The 19,450-nt window shown below is 42.1% G+C and overlaps 1 protein-coding gene across 2 annotated transcripts in view; it reads left to right on the forward strand.

The window, feature by feature from the left end:
* The window catches only part of LOC306867835 (BCL-6 corepressor-like), a 44,169-nt gene extending 24,923 nt beyond the window's left edge, over positions 1–19,246 (forward strand). For both annotated transcript variants that reach the window (XM_079413744.1, XM_079413745.1), the window contains exons 9-14: positions 1,112–1,390; positions 10,817–10,983; positions 11,888–12,033; positions 14,770–14,847; positions 15,762–15,912; positions 18,549–19,246. In XM_079413744.1, the coding sequence (XP_079269870.1) occupies positions 1,112–1,390; positions 10,817–10,983; positions 11,888–12,033; positions 14,770–14,847; positions 15,762–15,912; positions 18,549–18,843 (1,116 nt within the window). In that variant the 3' untranslated portion in view covers positions 18,844–19,246. The remainder of the gene's footprint in view (positions 1–1,111; positions 1,391–10,816; positions 10,984–11,887; positions 12,034–14,769; positions 14,848–15,761; positions 15,913–18,548) is intronic.
* Positions 19,247–19,450: the final 204 nt, after the last annotated feature.

The raw sequence follows: 19,450 nt of genomic DNA on the forward strand, positions 1-19,450 counted from the left end.
ATAAATGAATATTAATGAAAATGTTATCTATCTATCTATCTATCTATCTATCTATCTATATATATATATATATATATATATATATATATATATATATATATATACAATAAATATACAAAAGAAAATGTCAGGCGTCATATTTTAAGACTTGTTTTCTTTGCGTTGTTACGGACCAGGCTCAGCATGTATGTGCTCTGTGTGTGTGTGTGTGTGTTTACTCTTGACAGCTGCTGCGCTGTGGAACTCCTCTGGGGTGGGTGGAGTTCCTGCCCCGATCACCCCCCCCCCCCCTTCCCAACCTTCAGTCTGCTCACATGAACTCGCGGCCTACACACACTCTCACACACACACACACACACACACACACACTCACAGCTCTCATCCACCCGCCCTACTGCACTCCACAGATAGAGAACTCGCACATGGAAGGCGGGAGAGATAAAGCGAGTGGGAGAGAGCCAAAGTCTTCCGTTGTTTCCTGTTTAACTTTCTCTGCCGGGGAACATGCTCGCTGACGGATTGGCGTCTGCAGCTTCCCATCCGGCTCACAAACAAGCACGCAGCCTAGAGCCGAAAACAGAGAAGCGCTCTGTGGGAAGAGGCACGTTTTTTTCAGTTTAAAACGTGTTTATGGATTGTACTGGTGTAAATAGTCTCTCTGTTTGTTTCGGCATGTTTAACTGCAGGCCTAAAATAACCTTGCTGACCATGCGGGGTGTGTGTGCAAGGAACCGTTGTTGACAGTCACACTTTTGTTCTTGGTTTATGGTGGGAAACAACGTTTCCTGTTCTGCTGTTCAGGTTAAGTTTTCCACTACTGCGAAAAAAATGATGTCGGAACCGCTCACATTTTCACATTCAAATGTTTAGAATTTCAAATTTCGGTCTCTCTGATTATACCGCAGTGCTGAACTTGTCGCTGTGATTAATCAGTGCTCCATCCCGCCTGTCTCTTGGCACCAAGCGAGTGTAGCTCTGACACTCTTTTGTCCGCTCTGTCTTTGTAAAGAACGCCCTCCTTTCCCTGTTTGTGCCACCACGTACTTTGACTTGAATACCTGTGTGAAATTCAAAGGTCTTGTAAAGTAACTCATCTTTATTCCCCCGTCAGGTGGTGAAACGTTCCGCCCAGAAGCAGCCAGCAACTCTTTGTGATTACGAGATTTCTCCGGTCAAACCCCGTCCCCCTTCCCCTGCCTACCAACCCACGGCACCCCCGACCCCTCCATGTGATCTTCCGGACGTACCCGTACCTCCGGTCGCCCCTGCACCTCCAGTGTCAGCGGAGCTGCCAGTCAGCAGGCCCATGCCGCCCGAAGCTCGCCGACTCATCGTCAACAAGAACGCAGGCGAGACTCTACTGCAGCGAGCTGCGCGGCTAGGATATGAGGTAAGCACCGTCTCTCTCTCTCCGGCTGCCCTCTCCTGCTCTCTTCGCATCTCATTATTTCTGCGTGAGACTGAGTCTGACAGGCACAGAGCGATCGCATGCACACACACAAACCGTTTTTTTCTCCCTTTCGCTCGCTCGCTCACACACACACACACGTCTTATCTCTTTGTCCTTTCGGCTTTTGCACTCCCACTCAAACCTTTCTCGCTCGCATTCATTCCCGTGCTTTCGCAGACATGCTGTTTTTCGCGCTTTCTCTGTCGCGTCCTTGCTCTTTCTCTCAGTCGAACCTGAAAACCTTAACCCTTCGCACACCATCTCTGATCTAGTATTCAGTCTTTTTTTGAGTTTAACACAAATGTCGGTAGAGTGTTTTGGTGTTTTTGCAATACTGCAGTGGTCCTAAATACAACTTGAAATGGCATTTGCAGCGCATTTATCTTTTTCGCAATATTGCATGTTTTATCAACAAAACCGAATGTTTATAGTAAATATTGCTGCATTTACTTATCAACATTTGATTGGGTTACTCTGTTGATTGGAGTGCTGCAATGCTTTAGCAACGTTCTAGCAACGCTATAGCACTTCATGGTCCTTGCGAAAAAATTTTTTTAAAAGCAAAGAATGATATTATTATTTCGTTAAAGTTTGTGTAGAATAATGTGCATTGAATTATGGGTAAGAAGACTATAGCGACTTTTATTATTTATTAAAACACCAAATTTATGTTGTCTTTTAAATATCTCAGCTGTGTTTTTTTTTATCGCAATGAAACTTGCACTGATCTCATTGTTTAGTAGATTCCATGCTGTTCTGGAATTTGACGGTATTCCACATTTCTGGAATACGGTGGTTCCGCAGGTTCTGGAATGGTGCTGCGTTCCGTGTCCAATTTGGGCAGATTAATGGGGAGCTGGATTAGTTCCGGCAGTGCGTCTGAAAGGACTGGCACGGAGAACAGGAAATGAGCGATTACTGCTGCGAGCGCATGATTTCTCTCCTTCCCCAGCCGTCCCCTCCCTTCCTCTCTCGATCCGCAGCGGTGCCTTGAATTCCACTGAAAGGGAAAGTTTCTTATTGCATTTTACGGAGCATTTTTTTAGCATTGAGGCAGTGGTGCCATTCCAGAATATCCAGCTACGCTTGGACCCCCCCCCCCCCCCCCCGCCCCCGCCCCCTGTTTTTCCCATCTGCTGTTTTCCGCTTTTCTCTCGTTCTGCCTATAACGTGCATCCACATATGTCTGTGGGCTTGTTTTCTCACAATTAGGGCTGCCATGTTCCATTGTGCTCCATTCTTTGCTGTGTGTTTGTGTATTTTGTAAGTTTTGTGCTTGAAGTGGCCAGGCGGTTCCATCACTACCACATGCTTTGACACACGCACATTTGTAGTTCCCTTCCCCCAATGTCTCTTGTTCGCTTGTTTGCGTTTTTTCACCTTCCTTTAGCTCTCAAGCCAAGAGTTTTACTGCAACACACTCTTTCATAACATTCCGCCGACACTGACGTCTCTCTTGCGTTACGATGCTGCTTATTTACACTTTTGTTTGGTTGTTGCCTCCCTCTTTTATGACTCAGACAAAACTGGCCTTTGTTTGCTGATTGAAACCTATCGTTGTGTGTGTGTGTGAGAGCCCTATCCAGCTCTCTCTCTTTCTTTCTCTCTCTCTCTCTCTCTGATTCTGCTGCGGTTGCTAGACTCTGTCGGTAATTCTGCTCTCAGGCAGAATGGCTCTTTGCCATTAAGGTCCAATCAGCGAACTGACAAGTGCTCTCCGTAATCTCCACGTTAATTAATCATTCGGCTGAAGATGCTAAACATGCTCTGTTTTAAGCCATTAGCCGCCTGTTTCACGCACCTCCCGATCTCTAGTTGCCCAAACCAACGCCCGCCAATAACAGCCCACGGAAATGGAGGGTTGTTTTTCTTCATATCTAACCACAAAAACTGACAGTTCTCACAGAAAAGAAAGAACTGGCATTTTGTATTTTGCTGTTAAAGTTGAAATTCAGATTTTAACCCACAGTTTTTTTTCTTTAGGCCTAAATATTTCTAGTAGCTAGCTAAACTGTAATTTTTATGAATAACTAAACCTTAAGAAAATATAAACTGTTTATGAATATGAATAACTAAATACAGTTTACAAAGAGCTATATTGTTACTAGTAGCTAAACACTTTGACAATTTATATTTAGCTAAACTGTTTATAAATAGCTAAACTGTGTGTGTACTAATAGCTAAACGGTTGTTTACTACTGGATAATCGTAAGTGAGTATCTAAACTATTTTTACGAATATCTAAATTTTCCAAATAGACATGTTTTTATGAAAAGCTGAACAGTTTATATTTAACTTAGTTATTCATATAGGGTAAACGTACTATTAAGCTCACCAAAATCTACTTTGAGACATTTTTTAGTGCACAAGATAGTGGTTTCAGTACAAGAAGTTGTTAAAATAAAATATTAATCTCTCTCACAAAAATATAAAATTTTATTTTAAATGACAAAAGCATTTAAATTAAGATATATCATTCAATTCAAAAAGTCATTTAATTTCATTCATTTTTTTTTTTGTAAGCACACCCCTGTTCCCATTAAGCTCACATCATATTTTATATATTAAAAAAGCTTGTTTATTTTAAGGAAAATTAAAGAATAATTGTAAAATATATATTTTTTTTTCAAGGTACAAAGTCAATCACAAAAAACCCCAACAGAACACTAAACTCCAGCAACACGGTATTCAAGTCGATCAGTTATATATTCATAGTGAAGTGTCATTTCAGCACATATCAACATCTAGGCTAGTCCACATTCAGCTAAGTAACAAATTCAAAAATTATAAAGCTAACCAATAAAATATTTTCTTCATGGGGATGAACACAGAAACTAGCCTCATTGTGAAACCTATTTTTAAATGGATGCTAACTTCTCTATAGTCTCTTAAGGCTGGAATACACTACATGATTTTTGCCCTGATTTTCCACAGATTTACAGTCTGGAGAAGCTGATTGCCAAAGATCAGAGCCAGTCTGCAGATTAGAGTCGACAGAATCCATAGAAAATCGATTAACTTAACTTAAAGTGACAATCATCAGTTAATATTTAAAGTCTGTTTATGAAGTATTTACATAGACGTTCAATGTGTTAGAGTTTAAAGAGAGCACACTGAGCTTAATTAGAGCAGCAACAATTTATAATACATTTCATATAATATTCATTAAAATGACAGGATTTTGCTAAATAAATAATCTTCATGTATTAAGTTCATACATATTTTAATATGAACAACTATTATTAACAATATCTATGAAATTATACTTTTTCTTATTGATGTCACGCTGAAGCTGTGTGATTTTCATCGTGTCCCCTTTAAGCTCACCTTACAATAATATGAAATCTTTAAAATTACAGCACTGTAAAACCACAGAACAGTAATAAACTGTCAATTTATGATATTATGGATGTAAAAGTACAATCCAGTAATGCCTGTGAAGTAATATGTTAGCGTAGCACACAATCTTATACAGCTAGTCAACTGTTCTGTAGAATCTGCACTATGTTGCTAAAACTATCTTCTGGATCTAATGTAATTATGTCCCACATCCAACTTCCAGGTTATAATACGCAAAAGTCTGAACATTAATCTCTTAATTTTACAGTAAGTAGTGAAACTTACCCAAAATAAAGGCTTAAACATGTAAAAAAATTTACATTTAAGGGACTCCTGTTTTGGTGAAAGTTTTTAGACAGCTTTCATAATATCCGCCAGACAGAGTGAACACATGGAGACTCGTATCTCAGTGTGCAATGATCTGATTGACTTCAAATTATAGGAGGTATATAGTAACAAACACATCAATTGGTTAAAACACAGAGTAGGATAATTATTTTTTCTTTTTATAATCTGATCTCAAAAATGGAAGTGTGCTTAATGGGTACATGAGCTTAATTTAGTTTATCAACCTACAAGCTAATTTTTTTTACAAACTGCTACATCGGTTATAGCTAATCTGTCTGTGTATAAACACCAACAATTTAGCAGAAGTGTTTAGAAATAGAAACTGTGTAGGAATAGCTAAACTGTGTACGAATGTTAAACTAAAAGATAAACTAACTGCGAAATAATACCAAAAATATTTTTTTACTATAGCTAAACTGTTTACGGATAGCTGAACTGTATTTTAATAACATCCAAACATTTTTTACTAATAGCTAAACAGCTTTTTTCCCTAATGGGCTTTTCTCCCAGATTGCAGAGAGCTAGTGTTCCTCTCGAGGTGGATTTTCTCGTTACGCGGAGTCTCAGGGCTTTGTGATTTTCCCCGCTGGCGCTCGGGGTCTAATTCTGCTCTAATGGCTTTATAAATGCGCTTGGTGACATCGGTTAAAGGCGGCTGTTCTCGCGGGGCTGTGCGTGCGCCACAGATACGGTGGGGGAGCGGCGGAGCGCGCAGCGGAGGGCACTCGGCGCCGATCCGTGTGTGTGTGTGTGTCAGAGGAAGCGAGATAAAATGTAATCCTTCCCACCCTGTTTTCCTCATTTCTCTCTCTCGCGCTCGTTCTCCTCCCTCTCTAACACCCTCACGACGGCCCTTAGCAGGTGGGGACAGACCTTCCGTCCGCGCGTGTGTTTTTTCTTTCAGTCGACAGCGGCTTGTTTTTCTATACTTCGTTCGTTCCGTCCCCCTCCTTTCCCCTCCTGCGCTCCTGCCACAGACAGGAAGCCGCTCTCTCGCTGTGTGTGTGTGTGTGTGTGAGAGCGAGAGATAAGCCGCGAGCAACGCACTGAGCTGCCAGCGCTCTCTCTCTCCTCTGTGTGTGTGTGTGTTAAGCCACGAGCAGCTCCGCGGCGCTGCCAGAGCTCGGAAATATGACTGCGCGGCCGAGCCTTTCAACACAGACCGCGGCAGCTGCTCCGTTTGTGTGTGTGTGTTTGTGTCTCAGAGCGCTAGAGAACGAGAGTTCACACACTTAAAAGTGGCACTCCATCTCAGTCCCAGCACAACTGCAGTAAACATGCAAACGGCACGTATTTTTGCGCGCGCTTTCGTCTCCATTTTCTCATGGGCTCGCACCTTCAAAACAAACCGTTCTTGGCTTGATGAAACTCCCGAGCGCCTTTGAGCTGTTCTCTCTGTGCGCGCGCGTGTGATTGAGTCATTTTGGCGTGCATTTCAGGCATTAAGCGAGCGCAAGTGGAAAAACCTGCATGTTTTCCACAGTTGACTGCATGAGCGTGTCCGCTGGTTAGGCTGTCCGTTCAAGGCCGCGTACTAAGGATTCCGTGCAAGCGGATCTTTTGATCTAGATGACGACCGCAAAACAGTCTGTGACCTGAAATAACCCCGTCGCATGCATTGACTGCAACCTAATCTGATCTAAATTCCCTCTCAGATTATTTGCAGTCTGCATATTTGGGGGGGGGGGGGGGGGGGTAGCTAAAGTTTGAAGTTGAGTTTATTTAAAGGCATAGTTCAACCCCAAATTAAAGCTCTATCATTTACTCACCTTTTTCTGTGTAACAAAAAAATATATAATATAATATAATCACAAAAGAAGTCATAGTTTGGAAGGATTTGAGGGTCAATAAATTGACAATTATAATTTTTGGGTGAGCTATCCCTTTAATAGCAACAGTGTTCACGTGTGAATGTTTGCAGTTTAGTAACCAGCAGAAAGTGTGTGTGTGTGTATACAGATGGTCAGTGAAGTGTGTGTGTGTCTGCCCTGTTTTGTCATTGTCTGCCAAGCCTGAGCAAATAGCAGGATATAGACCTTCAACTTTAAGAGCAACGGCAGTTATATCTCGCAGTCTCGGCCACAGACGCCTCCAGACCGCCCAAAGTCCGCTTGCTGACATTCGGATGCATATTGCACATGAAACTGGAAAGCATTTTCTTGACTTGGCAAGCACAAAACTGATTGACTGACTTCATGCAACTTCCGGTACAAAGGGCGTATAGGTTTTATTTTCAGGTACTGCGTAAATGTAATGATTGCTTGTTATGGGAGTACTAATAACTGGATTTGCCAAAGTTCTTTGACAGATTTTTACATTTTGTTGCCTATTATTTATGTATAATCTATGTAAGATAAACCCACCCTTAAATGGCATGTAAAAACAAACTGTGGTTTGCAAGCTGCCATTCCGTTAAAGGTCTGGCTGAGCGAGACATGTCACATTTGCGCATGTACGCGTTCACACTCGTCCGCACGTTCAGTACCGTCCTGGCCGGCTGTCAGGGAAATTCCTGATTCGTTAATGATGCACTTCTTCTGTGGAGGCCACCTCAACCCTTTTCCCTCTGTTATCAGAACTCCCACTCCAGCCATGGCTCTCTCAATTAAAACCATGCTGAGGGAGTTTTGGCGCTCCTCCTTCCCCCTCCGCATATCCTGCTCTTTCTTTCTTGTCGTTTTTTGTCTGTCTCTCTCCCTAGCTGCTCACTTTCCGATGCAACGTGACGTCTGCTCAGTCTGAAGGCTGTTTTTTCCTGAGTTGCATGTAAAATTAGAACATTCGTCAGCACTGTGTGTAGCCAGAGGATCATTAAGCAACCGCTACACATTAGACTTAAAAAAAAAATAATAATAATTCACACACAACTGTCTCAGAGTTCAAAAAGCTTTAGAATTACTCTCAGAATTAGCTAATAGAGGTCTTATAATTCTGGATCTCTTCAGAATTCCAGAACTTTTGGAATTCTGTGACTTGTAATTCTGTGAGAATTCCAGAACTCTTCATGAGCAGTTTTAGAATGCTGGAACTCTTTATAAAACCCATTCTGGAATGGCCAATCAGAATTAAAACTGCATTGAGTTCTAAAATTCTTTAATAGCTGCCTCTATTTTAGAACATTTTATCAACTGCGTTCAAATTTCAAGAACTTTTTGAAGTACTTCTGTATTCCATAATTTAACTGCATGTGAACTCTAGAACTATTTATCAGCTGTCTTAGAATTCTGTGACTTAATGACAAATTTCAGAATTCCACAAATATTGAGCAACTGCCTGTGAATTCTAGAGCTCTTAGCTGTTTTGGAATTCTGGAATTCTTATAAACACCCATTCTGGATGGGTTTCTCAACTACCTCTGAATTTAAAAATTTGTCTCGTACTGCATCAAAAGCCCCTTTTCAACTTCATCGGACTTTTAGAATTTATCAGAAACTGCTTTAGCGCTCCAGATTTTTTTTTTCAGAACTACCTGAGAATTCTGTAACTGCCTCTGAATTCTAGAATGTTTTATCAGATGTCTTAAAGTTCTAGAACCTTATAGTCTTAGTTTTTTTTCCTTGAAGCTTTGAAATGATAGACTTGAGTTTGAACTTGAATCACAGGTTTTAAGGGGGCTGCCAGCATCCGAATTTGACTCCAGACTAGCAGTGACCCAGACTGGTTTCAGTTCAGGTCTGCCTTGTAAAGCTTCCCCTTCTTTTTCCTGTCCGAGTGTCTTTCTCCCTAAGCGAGCTGTAGTTCTTGTTCTTTTATTTTTAATGATGTGGGTTGGGTTGACTAGGCTTTGAGGTTGTGGTAAAATGGTTGCACGTCGGGTTCAGTCTTGAGCTGGCCTGCGTCTTGTTTTGTGGGATAGCTTTTGTGAAGGGGTTAAGTGTCTTGAATGATGCATTGATTGCAGTTGTTAGCTGGGAGTCGTTTTAGCAGGGGACAGCGGGGGAGGAAACGCTACAGCAAAGAGCAATTCTGAGGAGAAAATCACAACAAATCTTTTTTGCGCTAGGCTGTGTAACACGGCTTTATTGTCTGTTTAATGTAACACTCAGCTCTCCTGCCTGCAAACATCCCCACTGAGGAACTCCCTGAGGCAGGAGAGAAAAAGGAGAGACCTCGCTGGAAAGGGAATGAGGCGATGGAAACAAACGGAAATAGAGAAATTCTCCCTTGAACCATGGCTCGCTTTCAGTAATTGAGCGTGGTAGGTGTGTGTGTGTATGTTTTACCTTCCATGTGTTTTGGTACACCTCTCTAGGCTGAGGGGAGCGAACATCCGCACTGGAGCGAGAGTTTCCCGTTTGGGCTCGTTAACGGCTCGGCGCCCCTGCTAACGGCTTGGGTTTTTTTCAGTCGTGCCGACGGCATGCCGTATCCTAGATACGAAGCCGGCAGGAAGCGCGAGGCAGAGCTGCTGGCAGCAGTGTGGGGCAGGTCGTACCACTGTGCGACTCCGTCAGGGGAGGGGTTGAATGCACTCTCTGAGACGCTGCCAGGGTTGAAGTGCGAGTGCTACGCCTCCTGAATCCTAATGCCCTCATTCGTCTGAGCGCTGAGCGGACACCGGCCCTCCCCTCTCCAGCCCATCTGTGTGTGTGCGCACACTTGTTTTTGTTGCCGCCGTGCATGAGGAATCGGATAGCGGTGATGGATGTGGGAGTTCCTTTAAACCCGAGCTTGCAGAAGAACTCTCCAATTAATTCTGTGAGGGCTCTCTGTAATTCCAGCCTCTTCCAGACATTGTTCTTAACCAGCGGACGGGAATGGGACAACACATATTGATAACTTTGTGTTTTTCAACTACTATAATGCCAAATCGGAGTAAACCTATGGTATTACTTTTCTTAGCAAACAGACTTGCATAGTTTGCCTGATGGATGATATAATTGGCGAAATTGAAGGATGTTATCAAATGATAGAATTCTAGGGTCTTTTGAATTTTTCCAGCACAGAACATTCTAGCGACTACAAAGGCAACATTCTGAACGATTGCTGACATGTTCCTCTGTGGTTGCTAGAGGGTTCTGGGCAGTTGTTTGGATGTTCCTTTGTGGTTGCTAGGGTGTTCTAGGTTGGCACAATTCAAAATAACCTCGAATATCATTTGAGATCCTCCTTCAAGCAACCACACAGCAAAGTTCTAACGACTGTTCAAAAAACCCTAGCAAACCACAAAGCTATATGCCAATGACCGTTCGGAACACTCTAGAAACCTTATAACAGCATCCTTAGTATTTTACTGGGTTCTTTTAGCTTGGGTTGATGTTGAAAGGCTTCTCTGGTGAGACTTCTAGACATATCTAGGCACTAAAATATCTGAAAATATGGAAAAATTGTGGCCAACACCATCATTGTAGCAGCCTGTTTTGCACGGGCAAACATCGTTCACGTTTCCCCCACCTTTAAAGTCGCTCCTACACTGCTGCTTCTTGCAGACTCGCACACACACATGCACAGTGCCGTCTCAGGCGTCTCGTATAGAAAGTGAACAGCAGGCTTGGGGCAGGATTCGTCTGTAAAGCCCCTGATACCTCACACATCAATAATCCGCTCTGGGCGGAACTGTCTGTCTGCTCTCTGCCTGTCTCTCTCTTTCTCTGCGCCCTTTAATGGTGTTTAATGAATTTCATTCCTCGCTGCACCATAGTAACCGCTTGTCTTCTGTCTCTCTCCCGCTCGCTGTAGGAGGTGGTTTTGTACTGTCTGGAGAATAAAGTGTGTGACGTGAATCATCGGGATAATGCGGGTTACTGCGCACTCCACGAGGCCTGTTCACGCGGCTGGCTCTCCATCGTACAGCACTTACTGGATCACGGGGCCGACATCAACTGCAGTGCGCAGGACGGCACCAGGTAAGCATGCATGCATTCATGATATCACCTAAATAGCAAAGCCTTACATGCAGGACTAGTTTCTGTGACTTCCTGTGCTTTCGTCACACTGCGTTCGAGAGCATGTGCGTGCCGCCGCGGCACGGATAATTACACGTGTGCACACGTGCTGACGCACGCACACTCAATGTCAGTAATTATATGTTTGGTAATAATGGCTTTACAACAACAGAAGAGGCCGAGAATCTTAGCTCGGATAATTACCGCAAGAAGAGCAGATTAGGCATGTGAGATCCCTGTCTTCGCCATACACTTAAAAATCCAATTTCATTTAGCGTTCCGATTCCTGTCGGAAAGATGAATGACAGTGACCGGTTTTAATGACTGCTTTATTGGGCAATGCCAGCAGATAAAATTAAGGTAATTATGGACAAGTTAAATAATTTAACTGTTTAAGCAAAAAGAAAATCTCGCAATTACCAAAGAAAGTGAAATTTAAAAATTGTGTGTTTTCGCCAATGACAAATAATAATTTACCCAATTTACTTTCTTAATACAATTTCCTGGTTTTATTGTGAAACATTTGTCAGTGCACATTATTCTAAAGAATATTTATTTATAATAATTAATTAATAATAATAATGTTATATATAATGTAATAATATATATATAATAATGTTTTTATTATTTTTCAAAAAAAAATTATAGAATTTTATAGTAAAAATTTACTACTTTCTCCAAGGTTAGTGTAATTTTGTTGCATTTTGAAAGTTAGAGGTAACTCCGGGATTGAAAATTATGGGGAAATAAAATAAGTAATACTTTTCATGATCTAATCAAAATCTGATGGATAAAACTAATATAAGCTGCAGTATAAATGTTATTTTTTTTCTTGAAGTAAGTATTCTTCCCTCTTTTCCAACAGGCCTCTCCATGATGCTGTAGAAAACGATCATCTAGACGTGGTCCGACTGTTGCTGTCATATGGCGCCGATCCGACTTTAGCTACCTATTCGGGCCGCAGTTTGCTGAAGATGACCCACAGCGACATAATGGAGTGTTTTCTGTCTGGTAAGAGCGCGCTGTCCCTCTCTTCCACCTCTATTCCCAGAATTTCCCTCCTGTAGCAGTGGAAGGTTCGGCTCCGCTTGGCTATCTGGTTACTAAGCAACAGCTGGAGCGGAGGAGAAGCCTTTAGCACCGGCAAATCAGCTTTCCCTGAAAGGAGATTATGTGTGTGTGTTCGTCTGTGTGTGTCTTTATTTGGTGTTGTGCGGCGTGTCTGTTTTGAAGGGTGTGCGGGTTTGTAGCACGCAACAATATTTGGAAAAACTGGGTTGTATTATTGAAATGGTAATCTGGGTCTAATCTGGAGCCATCTACGCTAAAATGGGCTATTGTTTTTATGGGTTTAGAAGCTTTTGACATCATTCGGACCCTTTGATTTTAAACAGCTTGCTGTGTTTTGTTCGCTGTAGCATGATCCGATTTTTCATTGTGTGTGTGTGATTTATGGGAAAAGTTTTCCTGTTACACCTCTAGAACAGCATCTGAATGGTTTCAAGGATTTAAATTGGGTTTTAGAAATCTAGATTTATCTTAAACGACTTTTAAAGCTACAGCATGTGTTTTCTCCCTCACTAGCAGCACCAAACAGAACTGAAACTTGTTCGAAAACAGTCATTATGGCAAACTCTTTCGCCATCTGTCATTGGTCAGAGAATTGGACAAATCCCGCCCCCAATTTATGCCATTGGTTACAAAACACTTGCTACTTTCTTAAAAATATAGGTGCTTAAAAGGTTTTTCACAGCAATGCCATAGAAGAACCATTTTTGGTTCCACAAAGAACCATTCAAAGGTTCTTTAAAGAACCATCTCTTTCTTACCTTTTTACAATCGGAAGACCCTTCTTTCGCCACAAAGAAACAAAAAGGTTCTTCAGATGTTAAAGGTTCTTCTATGGCATCGTGAAGCACCTCTATTTTTAAGTGTATATCAGTGCACTCAAACAAAAAGAAACTGCAAATCCATTTGGTGCCACTAGTGGGGTAAAAATTACACACGGAATATTTATAGCAGCTGTATGTAGTTTTGTGTGTTGACTTGAGCCCACAACAGTTTTATGTACAGTGATTAGCGGTACACTCGCATTTATGGATTTTATAAATCGATCCACACTTTTCGTGGCAGTTCGTATACATTTACTAAAGTTGCATACTGCCAGAACAGACGTTTGGGTGACGCTTGAGAAACAGAAGCCATTCTCCTTATTAAGAGTCAGTGAAGAGTAGCTTCAAATGCTTTTTTTTTTTTTTTTTACTCTGCCATGTAATGCTCAACCTGTTAAATATACTGTTTGCCAGACCAAAGACTGTTTGTCATTTTCTCATCAGTTAATTTTAGTGCACATTTTTATGTTGAAAATAACCCAGAATATTCTTTCAAGAGTTGTTTATACCATTACAGTTTATCGTTAGCGGAGCATTGACCTTGTCATTGCGCTGTTCGCCACCCATTGTGTGCAAAAGTAAAGTTTTTAACTCAAGGTTAGACGTTCGCATAGAAAAAGACAAGCTGTGCTCTGGGTGCATGTGAAGATGGCATCGCAGGAGACGTGGCATTTACCGAGACAACCTTTTCTGTGTTTGTGTTAACACTGACCCCTCTCGCCCGAGAACAGCCTCACCATGACTGTCCGAAGGAGATGCTCTCTCTCTCTTTCAGTGACAGTTGTTGTGTTTTCTGAGGCACGGCTTGATTAATGGTCTGAACGTTGCGAGCTGAACTAGAGGGCATCGCAAAACAATTTGTACACAGCCAGTGTTTGTTCTTGACGGCAGGCGCAAGTTCTTTCACCTCCAAAGCCGTCTTAATACATATATGCATGTGCGTGTGTGTGTGTGTGTGTGTGTGGATTAGCTTCAGGGCTGCCAGTTAAAGGGCAGCTCAGTCACATGGTGGAGGTTCACACTGACTGGCTGCGTGTGTGTTTGATTATGCATGAGTTTGTGAGGCAGGAAAGAGCTCGGCCTGGAAGCGCAGGGCAGCATAGTGTGTGTGTGTAAATCAGCAGGCTTGTCCCGTTCTGCTGTCTGCTGCGCTGATTTAAAGACCCTCCCCAAATTTGTTTTCCCTCTGTGGGAGCCTTCTAATCAGCCGCCCTCTCTCTCTCTTTCTCTCTCTCTGGGTGGAATTGTTAATGGCTGCACTGGCAAATGCGGCTCCCGTCGCCGCTGGCTGTGCATCGCAGCGCCAAGTGGCATCTGAGCGTGCAACCACATAGCGCTTGCAGAGCATCAGAGCCTCTGCTGTCTGTAGAAGACTATTTTCTTATTGTTGCTTGGAGAATGTGGTCCGTTTAGCATTTGCACATCATATCGGTGTCTTCCAAACATTAGCACTTCTTTCTTTTTTTTATTGATATTTATTGTTATTCTTGTAGCGTCCTCGATCATCTATTATTTTATTTATGTATCTATATTAATTAATTTAATTTATTATTTACTTTTATTTATCGGATTCTAGATTTGGAGCAATATCCATATAGCACTTTTTTTGTTTATTATTATTAGTTTATGGATTTATTATTATAATTTTATGTGTATTTTCTTGAAATGACGAGCATGATATTAGCTTGAAGTTTAGATTTTTTTGCTGATTTATCGGCTAACCTTTTAGATTTCAGCTATTATAGACGGGAAAAAAATTAGCTGTCAGTCTCTGCCAAAAATTCTGTCAGTACATCTCTAGATGCTTCCTGTTTACATCACTAATGGTCTCATCTCTCTCTCTTTCTCACTCTAGATTACTTTGCCGACCTGCAGGGCAGAGTGGACGATGACCCCAGCGTGTACTGGGAGTTTTACGGCAGCGCAGTGTGCGGTGAGTACCACTTTCACACTCGAACACACACACACACATTCTCAGAAATACATAAAACATCCACATTAACAGACGTAAGACACAATAGAAAAGAATCACGCAAACAGGCAGACAGAGGGGTAAACACCTGAAGGTAAATCTCTGTGTGAATCATCAATGTTTGCAGATGGTCATTGATCTAGAATTGAAAAAATAGAAAAATAGCATCCATGTGTGCTTCTACCTCTGATGTTCGCTTGAAAGTATTTATATAAAAATCCCCTGTCCGCTGGGTGGTGGGGTCGGCACCATGGGGGCAAAAATAGATGGCAGCATTTTTTTATTGCTCTTTTTTTAAACGAATTCTAGCTGCGTAGCGAGAGTTCCCCTGGCTGCCATATATCAGCAGATCGCTCGGTGTGTGTGTGTGTGTGTGAGCGGGCCTGTCTCCAGCTGGCCGAAAACAAACCCACTGCTACTGCACATTTTCCCTTGGATTCCTGGAATAACAAAGCCGGGAGAGAAGGGGAGGTGTGGAAGGGAGCTGCACGGCTATTTTGGGAGCTTTGCGCCGCCTTGGAAAAACCCAAAGCGCAACAGAAAGAGGTAGAGGCGCCTGTTTCGCTCCGAGGCGTTCGCTGTGCCGCTAGTGCGCACGAACGAGTGAAGTGGCTTCACACGCAGCTCTTCCCGCAGTGCCGCTTAATGGAAGAGAGTGCAAATAGGAGAGCGTGTTCAGAGAGTGATGTGAGAGCATCGCCGCGAAAGCATGTCTCGGCATGAATCCGACAGGGAGAGGGAGGGTGGGAGGGATTTTTGATGGGATATCATGGGAGCGGAATCCATTGCTAGCTCTCAGAGAGTGTGTGTGAGAGATTCCAGAATTCACACTTTGTCTCTCATTTCTAATCGATATCTTTCTGTCTGACTAACAGAGCCTGCCGACGACTCGTCTGGTTATGACATCCTAGCCAACCCGCCTGGACCCGGCGAAGACGAGGATGAACAGAGAGAAGTTTTCGAGTTTGAATTTTCCGACCGGCCGCTGTTGCCGTGCTACAACATCCAGGTGTCTCTCTCGCAGGGGTAAGAATCTAAATCTTTAGTCTTGACTGACATTTGTCTGTAACTACTTTTGTTTAGAACGAAACCAGTTATTTCATCTGTAGAGATGGTGGGAAAGTAAACATCGTTTTCAGGTAAAAGCTGTTGAGAATCGGTCCAAATTGGCCAAGGTACTAGTCTGAAATATTGTAAATGCGGAATTTAGAAGAAATTTAGTTTCAAAGCATGCTTGTAATAATTTGTTGACGGTTGATAGCTTATCATGTTATCATGTTGCTTACAAACAGGATATTCACATTCATGTGTCATTTAAAGTAATTTTAATTAGAGTTCTTTATTAGACTTCTAAATCTTTGCAAAAAATTTTGATCCAAGTGGAATTTTCTTAATTGAAAATTCTAAAATTAAAGTGCCGAATGTTCCCAGGACGTGCTAATTGTTCACCAGCAAGTTTAGTCATTATTGGATTATTGTTGATTGTACAAAGGCACTTTACCCTGATCTGAAAAGTTTCGTAAATAGAAATTAACTTCAAGAAAGGTGTTGGTAATTATCAAAAATTTGGTCGTCATTGTATCAAAGATGTTTTGTTTCTACGTCAACTTATTGTCGCAATTGCCAAATGTAGCCACATTTAAAAGTCAGACATTGATCATCATTAGTCAAAATTTTTATAATTATTAGAGAATTGCACATTACAACGTATTACATAGAATTGTGCATTATGAAGTATTGCATAGTTCAAAGTATTGTGCAGAATTCTTGTAATTAGGAAATTCTGATGTACAGTTGCCAGTTGTTGGCTACCAGGACATTGCTAGTTGTATGCGATATTTCTAGATGATCGTTGAATGAGCAAATCCATTTTAACTGATTCTTAGAAATCATTGGTAAAGATTAAAGGGACAGTTCTGTCATTCTGTCATTAATTACTCACCCTCTTGTCATTCCAAACCCATAAGACCTTAATTCATTTTCGGAACACACATTAGGATATTTTTGATAAATCCAAGAGCTTTCTGACCCTGCATAGACAGCAACGGAACTACCTTGTTCAAGACCCAGAAAGGTAGTAAGGACATCATTAAATAGTCCATGTGCCATCAGTGGTTCAACCTTAATTTTATGAAGCTACGAGAATACTTTCTGTGCGCAAAGAAGACAAAAATAACAACTTTATTCAATGATTTCTTTTCTTCCGGGTCAGTCCCGCCACCATTCATGAGCGTACCATGTGCATCCCTCTTCTTGTAAACAAGGTGCAGCGCATCTGGGTTCTATGTCAGAATGCTGGCTCCTGCGTCAGCAGCACCAGACGCAAGCGTGGTACTCTCGTGATCACGCACCGGAGAATAAGACGGAATAGAAGAATTGTTGGATAAAGTCGTTATCTTTGTTTTCTTTGTGCACAAAAAGTATTCTTGTAGCTTCATAAAATTAAGGTTGAACCACTGATGTTTTAATGATGTCCTGACTTCCTTTCTGGGCCTTGAACTGCTGTCTATGCAGGATCAGAAGGCTCTCGGATTTCATCAAAAATACCTTAATTTGTGTTATGAAGATGAACGAAAGTCTTGCGGGTTTGGAACGACATGAGGGTGAGTAAGTAATGACAGAAATTTCCCTTTAAGTCAAGTCAAAATTTGATTGTGACTAGACGAATTGTTGGTTTTCATAATGTGAGTAAGCTTTGACCTAGATGACAGGTGTTTCCCTTAAGAACTGCACGACTGCGGAGCGTGTCGACTGACACACAAGGACGACATTAGTTTAGCGTTAGCAAAGACGTGAGGCCCACTGCACTTAAACAGAGCGAGGACAGCGAAAGCGTGCACGAGAGAGACAGTCAAGTGACACGCTGCTAAACAGACACAGCTAATTACCTCCCACACAGGCTCTCGCTCTGCCGTTACCGCGCTCTGCTCTCTCGCCACCCCTCCCTCGCTCGCTGTCTCGCTCCCAGGCTCAGCTGCCGCGCTCACTGTTGTGTATAATCTTCAGTCTGTGCTTGTCTCTGGCCTTCCCCTCCCCCGTTCTCATTCGCCCTCGTTCGCTTGCTCTCCCTCTCGCTCTCTTTCACTTGGCACGGTTGGCTGATGCAGTATTAATGGCTTTCTGCTCTCCTCACATTTCCTCCCCCCTCTCGCTCGCCCTCTCTCCTTCGCTCTCTCTCTCCTTTTCCCTCTCCCACTCCATTCAGCGTTCCGTGCTCCGCAAGAGCCACAGACCGCCTCAAGTGCCATCGATTGAGCGCTGCCTGTTACTGCTTTCCCCACTGTGTATGTGTGTGCGCGCATCTGACAGGCTCAGTCTATGGTCTTTGTGTGTGTGTGTAGCCTATTGTGTTCCTGGGCGAGTGAAGGCCTTGAGAATCTTTATGTAATTTTGTCTAATTATCTGAATGCGCGTCTGTTCTGGGGCAAGCTTTTGACACAGTGTATGTGCACGTACATTTTTGTTTTGGTGTTTCTAACTTCGTGCACATGTTCTGACACATTTAGCCTCGGCGCTCAAGTGGACGCTGCAAATTCGCACCAACTTTGCGCATCTTATTTTTATTATGCTACGAATAAAATTACTGCATAGTGACGCAAACTAGCATGAAAACCTGGCTCTCTTTTTCAGCCAATTAATCTCTTTCTCATTCTTTTTCTCAGGCCTAGAAACTGGCTGCTGCTCTCAGACGTTCTCAAGCGCCTGAAGATGTCTGCTAGAACGTTCCGTGCCACGTTCACGCACATCGAAGTAGTGACTATAGCCGAAGCGGAATTCTACAAGCAGGCGTCTCTGAGTCAGCTGTTCTCTTGTCCGGAGGAGCTCGAGGGATTCATGCCCGACAGCAAGGAACTCTTGGATCTGGTGGAAATCAGTGCCGAGCTGGTGGCGCTGTTGGGGTCGTCGCTCGAATGCTTGGACGACCGCTGGGAGCCAGTATCCAGACCTCGCTCATGAGCTTCTGAACATGCACGCACACTCATACTGACTCTCGGACGGACCCTTGGAGACCTGTGGAGAACTAGAAGCAAAAGAAAAAGGATATTCTGAGGCAGTTCTTGACATTTCAAGGAACTTCTGGACTGGTAGCCAAAGGCGAAATTGGTTCCCTGTGCAGCTGATCTTTCTGTTTGGCTTCGAGAACGTTTCGGAACATCTCTTGCGCTCTTCTCGCATACTAATTCTCCTGGTGACGATGCAAACCTGTACATAGTGTACATTCTGCAGATATAGAAAGAGAACGTACCTGAGAATTGGACCACTATCTCTGGCTAACTCTGAGATATGAAGCCATGCTTGCAACGAAGAACTCTTTCATTTAAAAGAGATGTTTTCTAAATAGGAATATAAGTATATATACAGTCACTATTTTATTTGTGTGTATTATAAATATATATAAATAAATAAATAAATATATATAAATAAATAAATAAATAAATAAATAAATATATATTTTTATATATATAAATATATATATATATATAAATATATATATATATATAAATATATATATATATATATATATATATATATATAAATATATATATATATATAAATATATATA

Source organism: Barbus barbus (genome assembly GCF_936440315.1).
Source record: "Barbus barbus genome assembly, chromosome: 49".
NCBI lineage: Eukaryota > Metazoa > Chordata > Actinopteri > Cypriniformes > Cyprinidae > Barbus > Barbus barbus.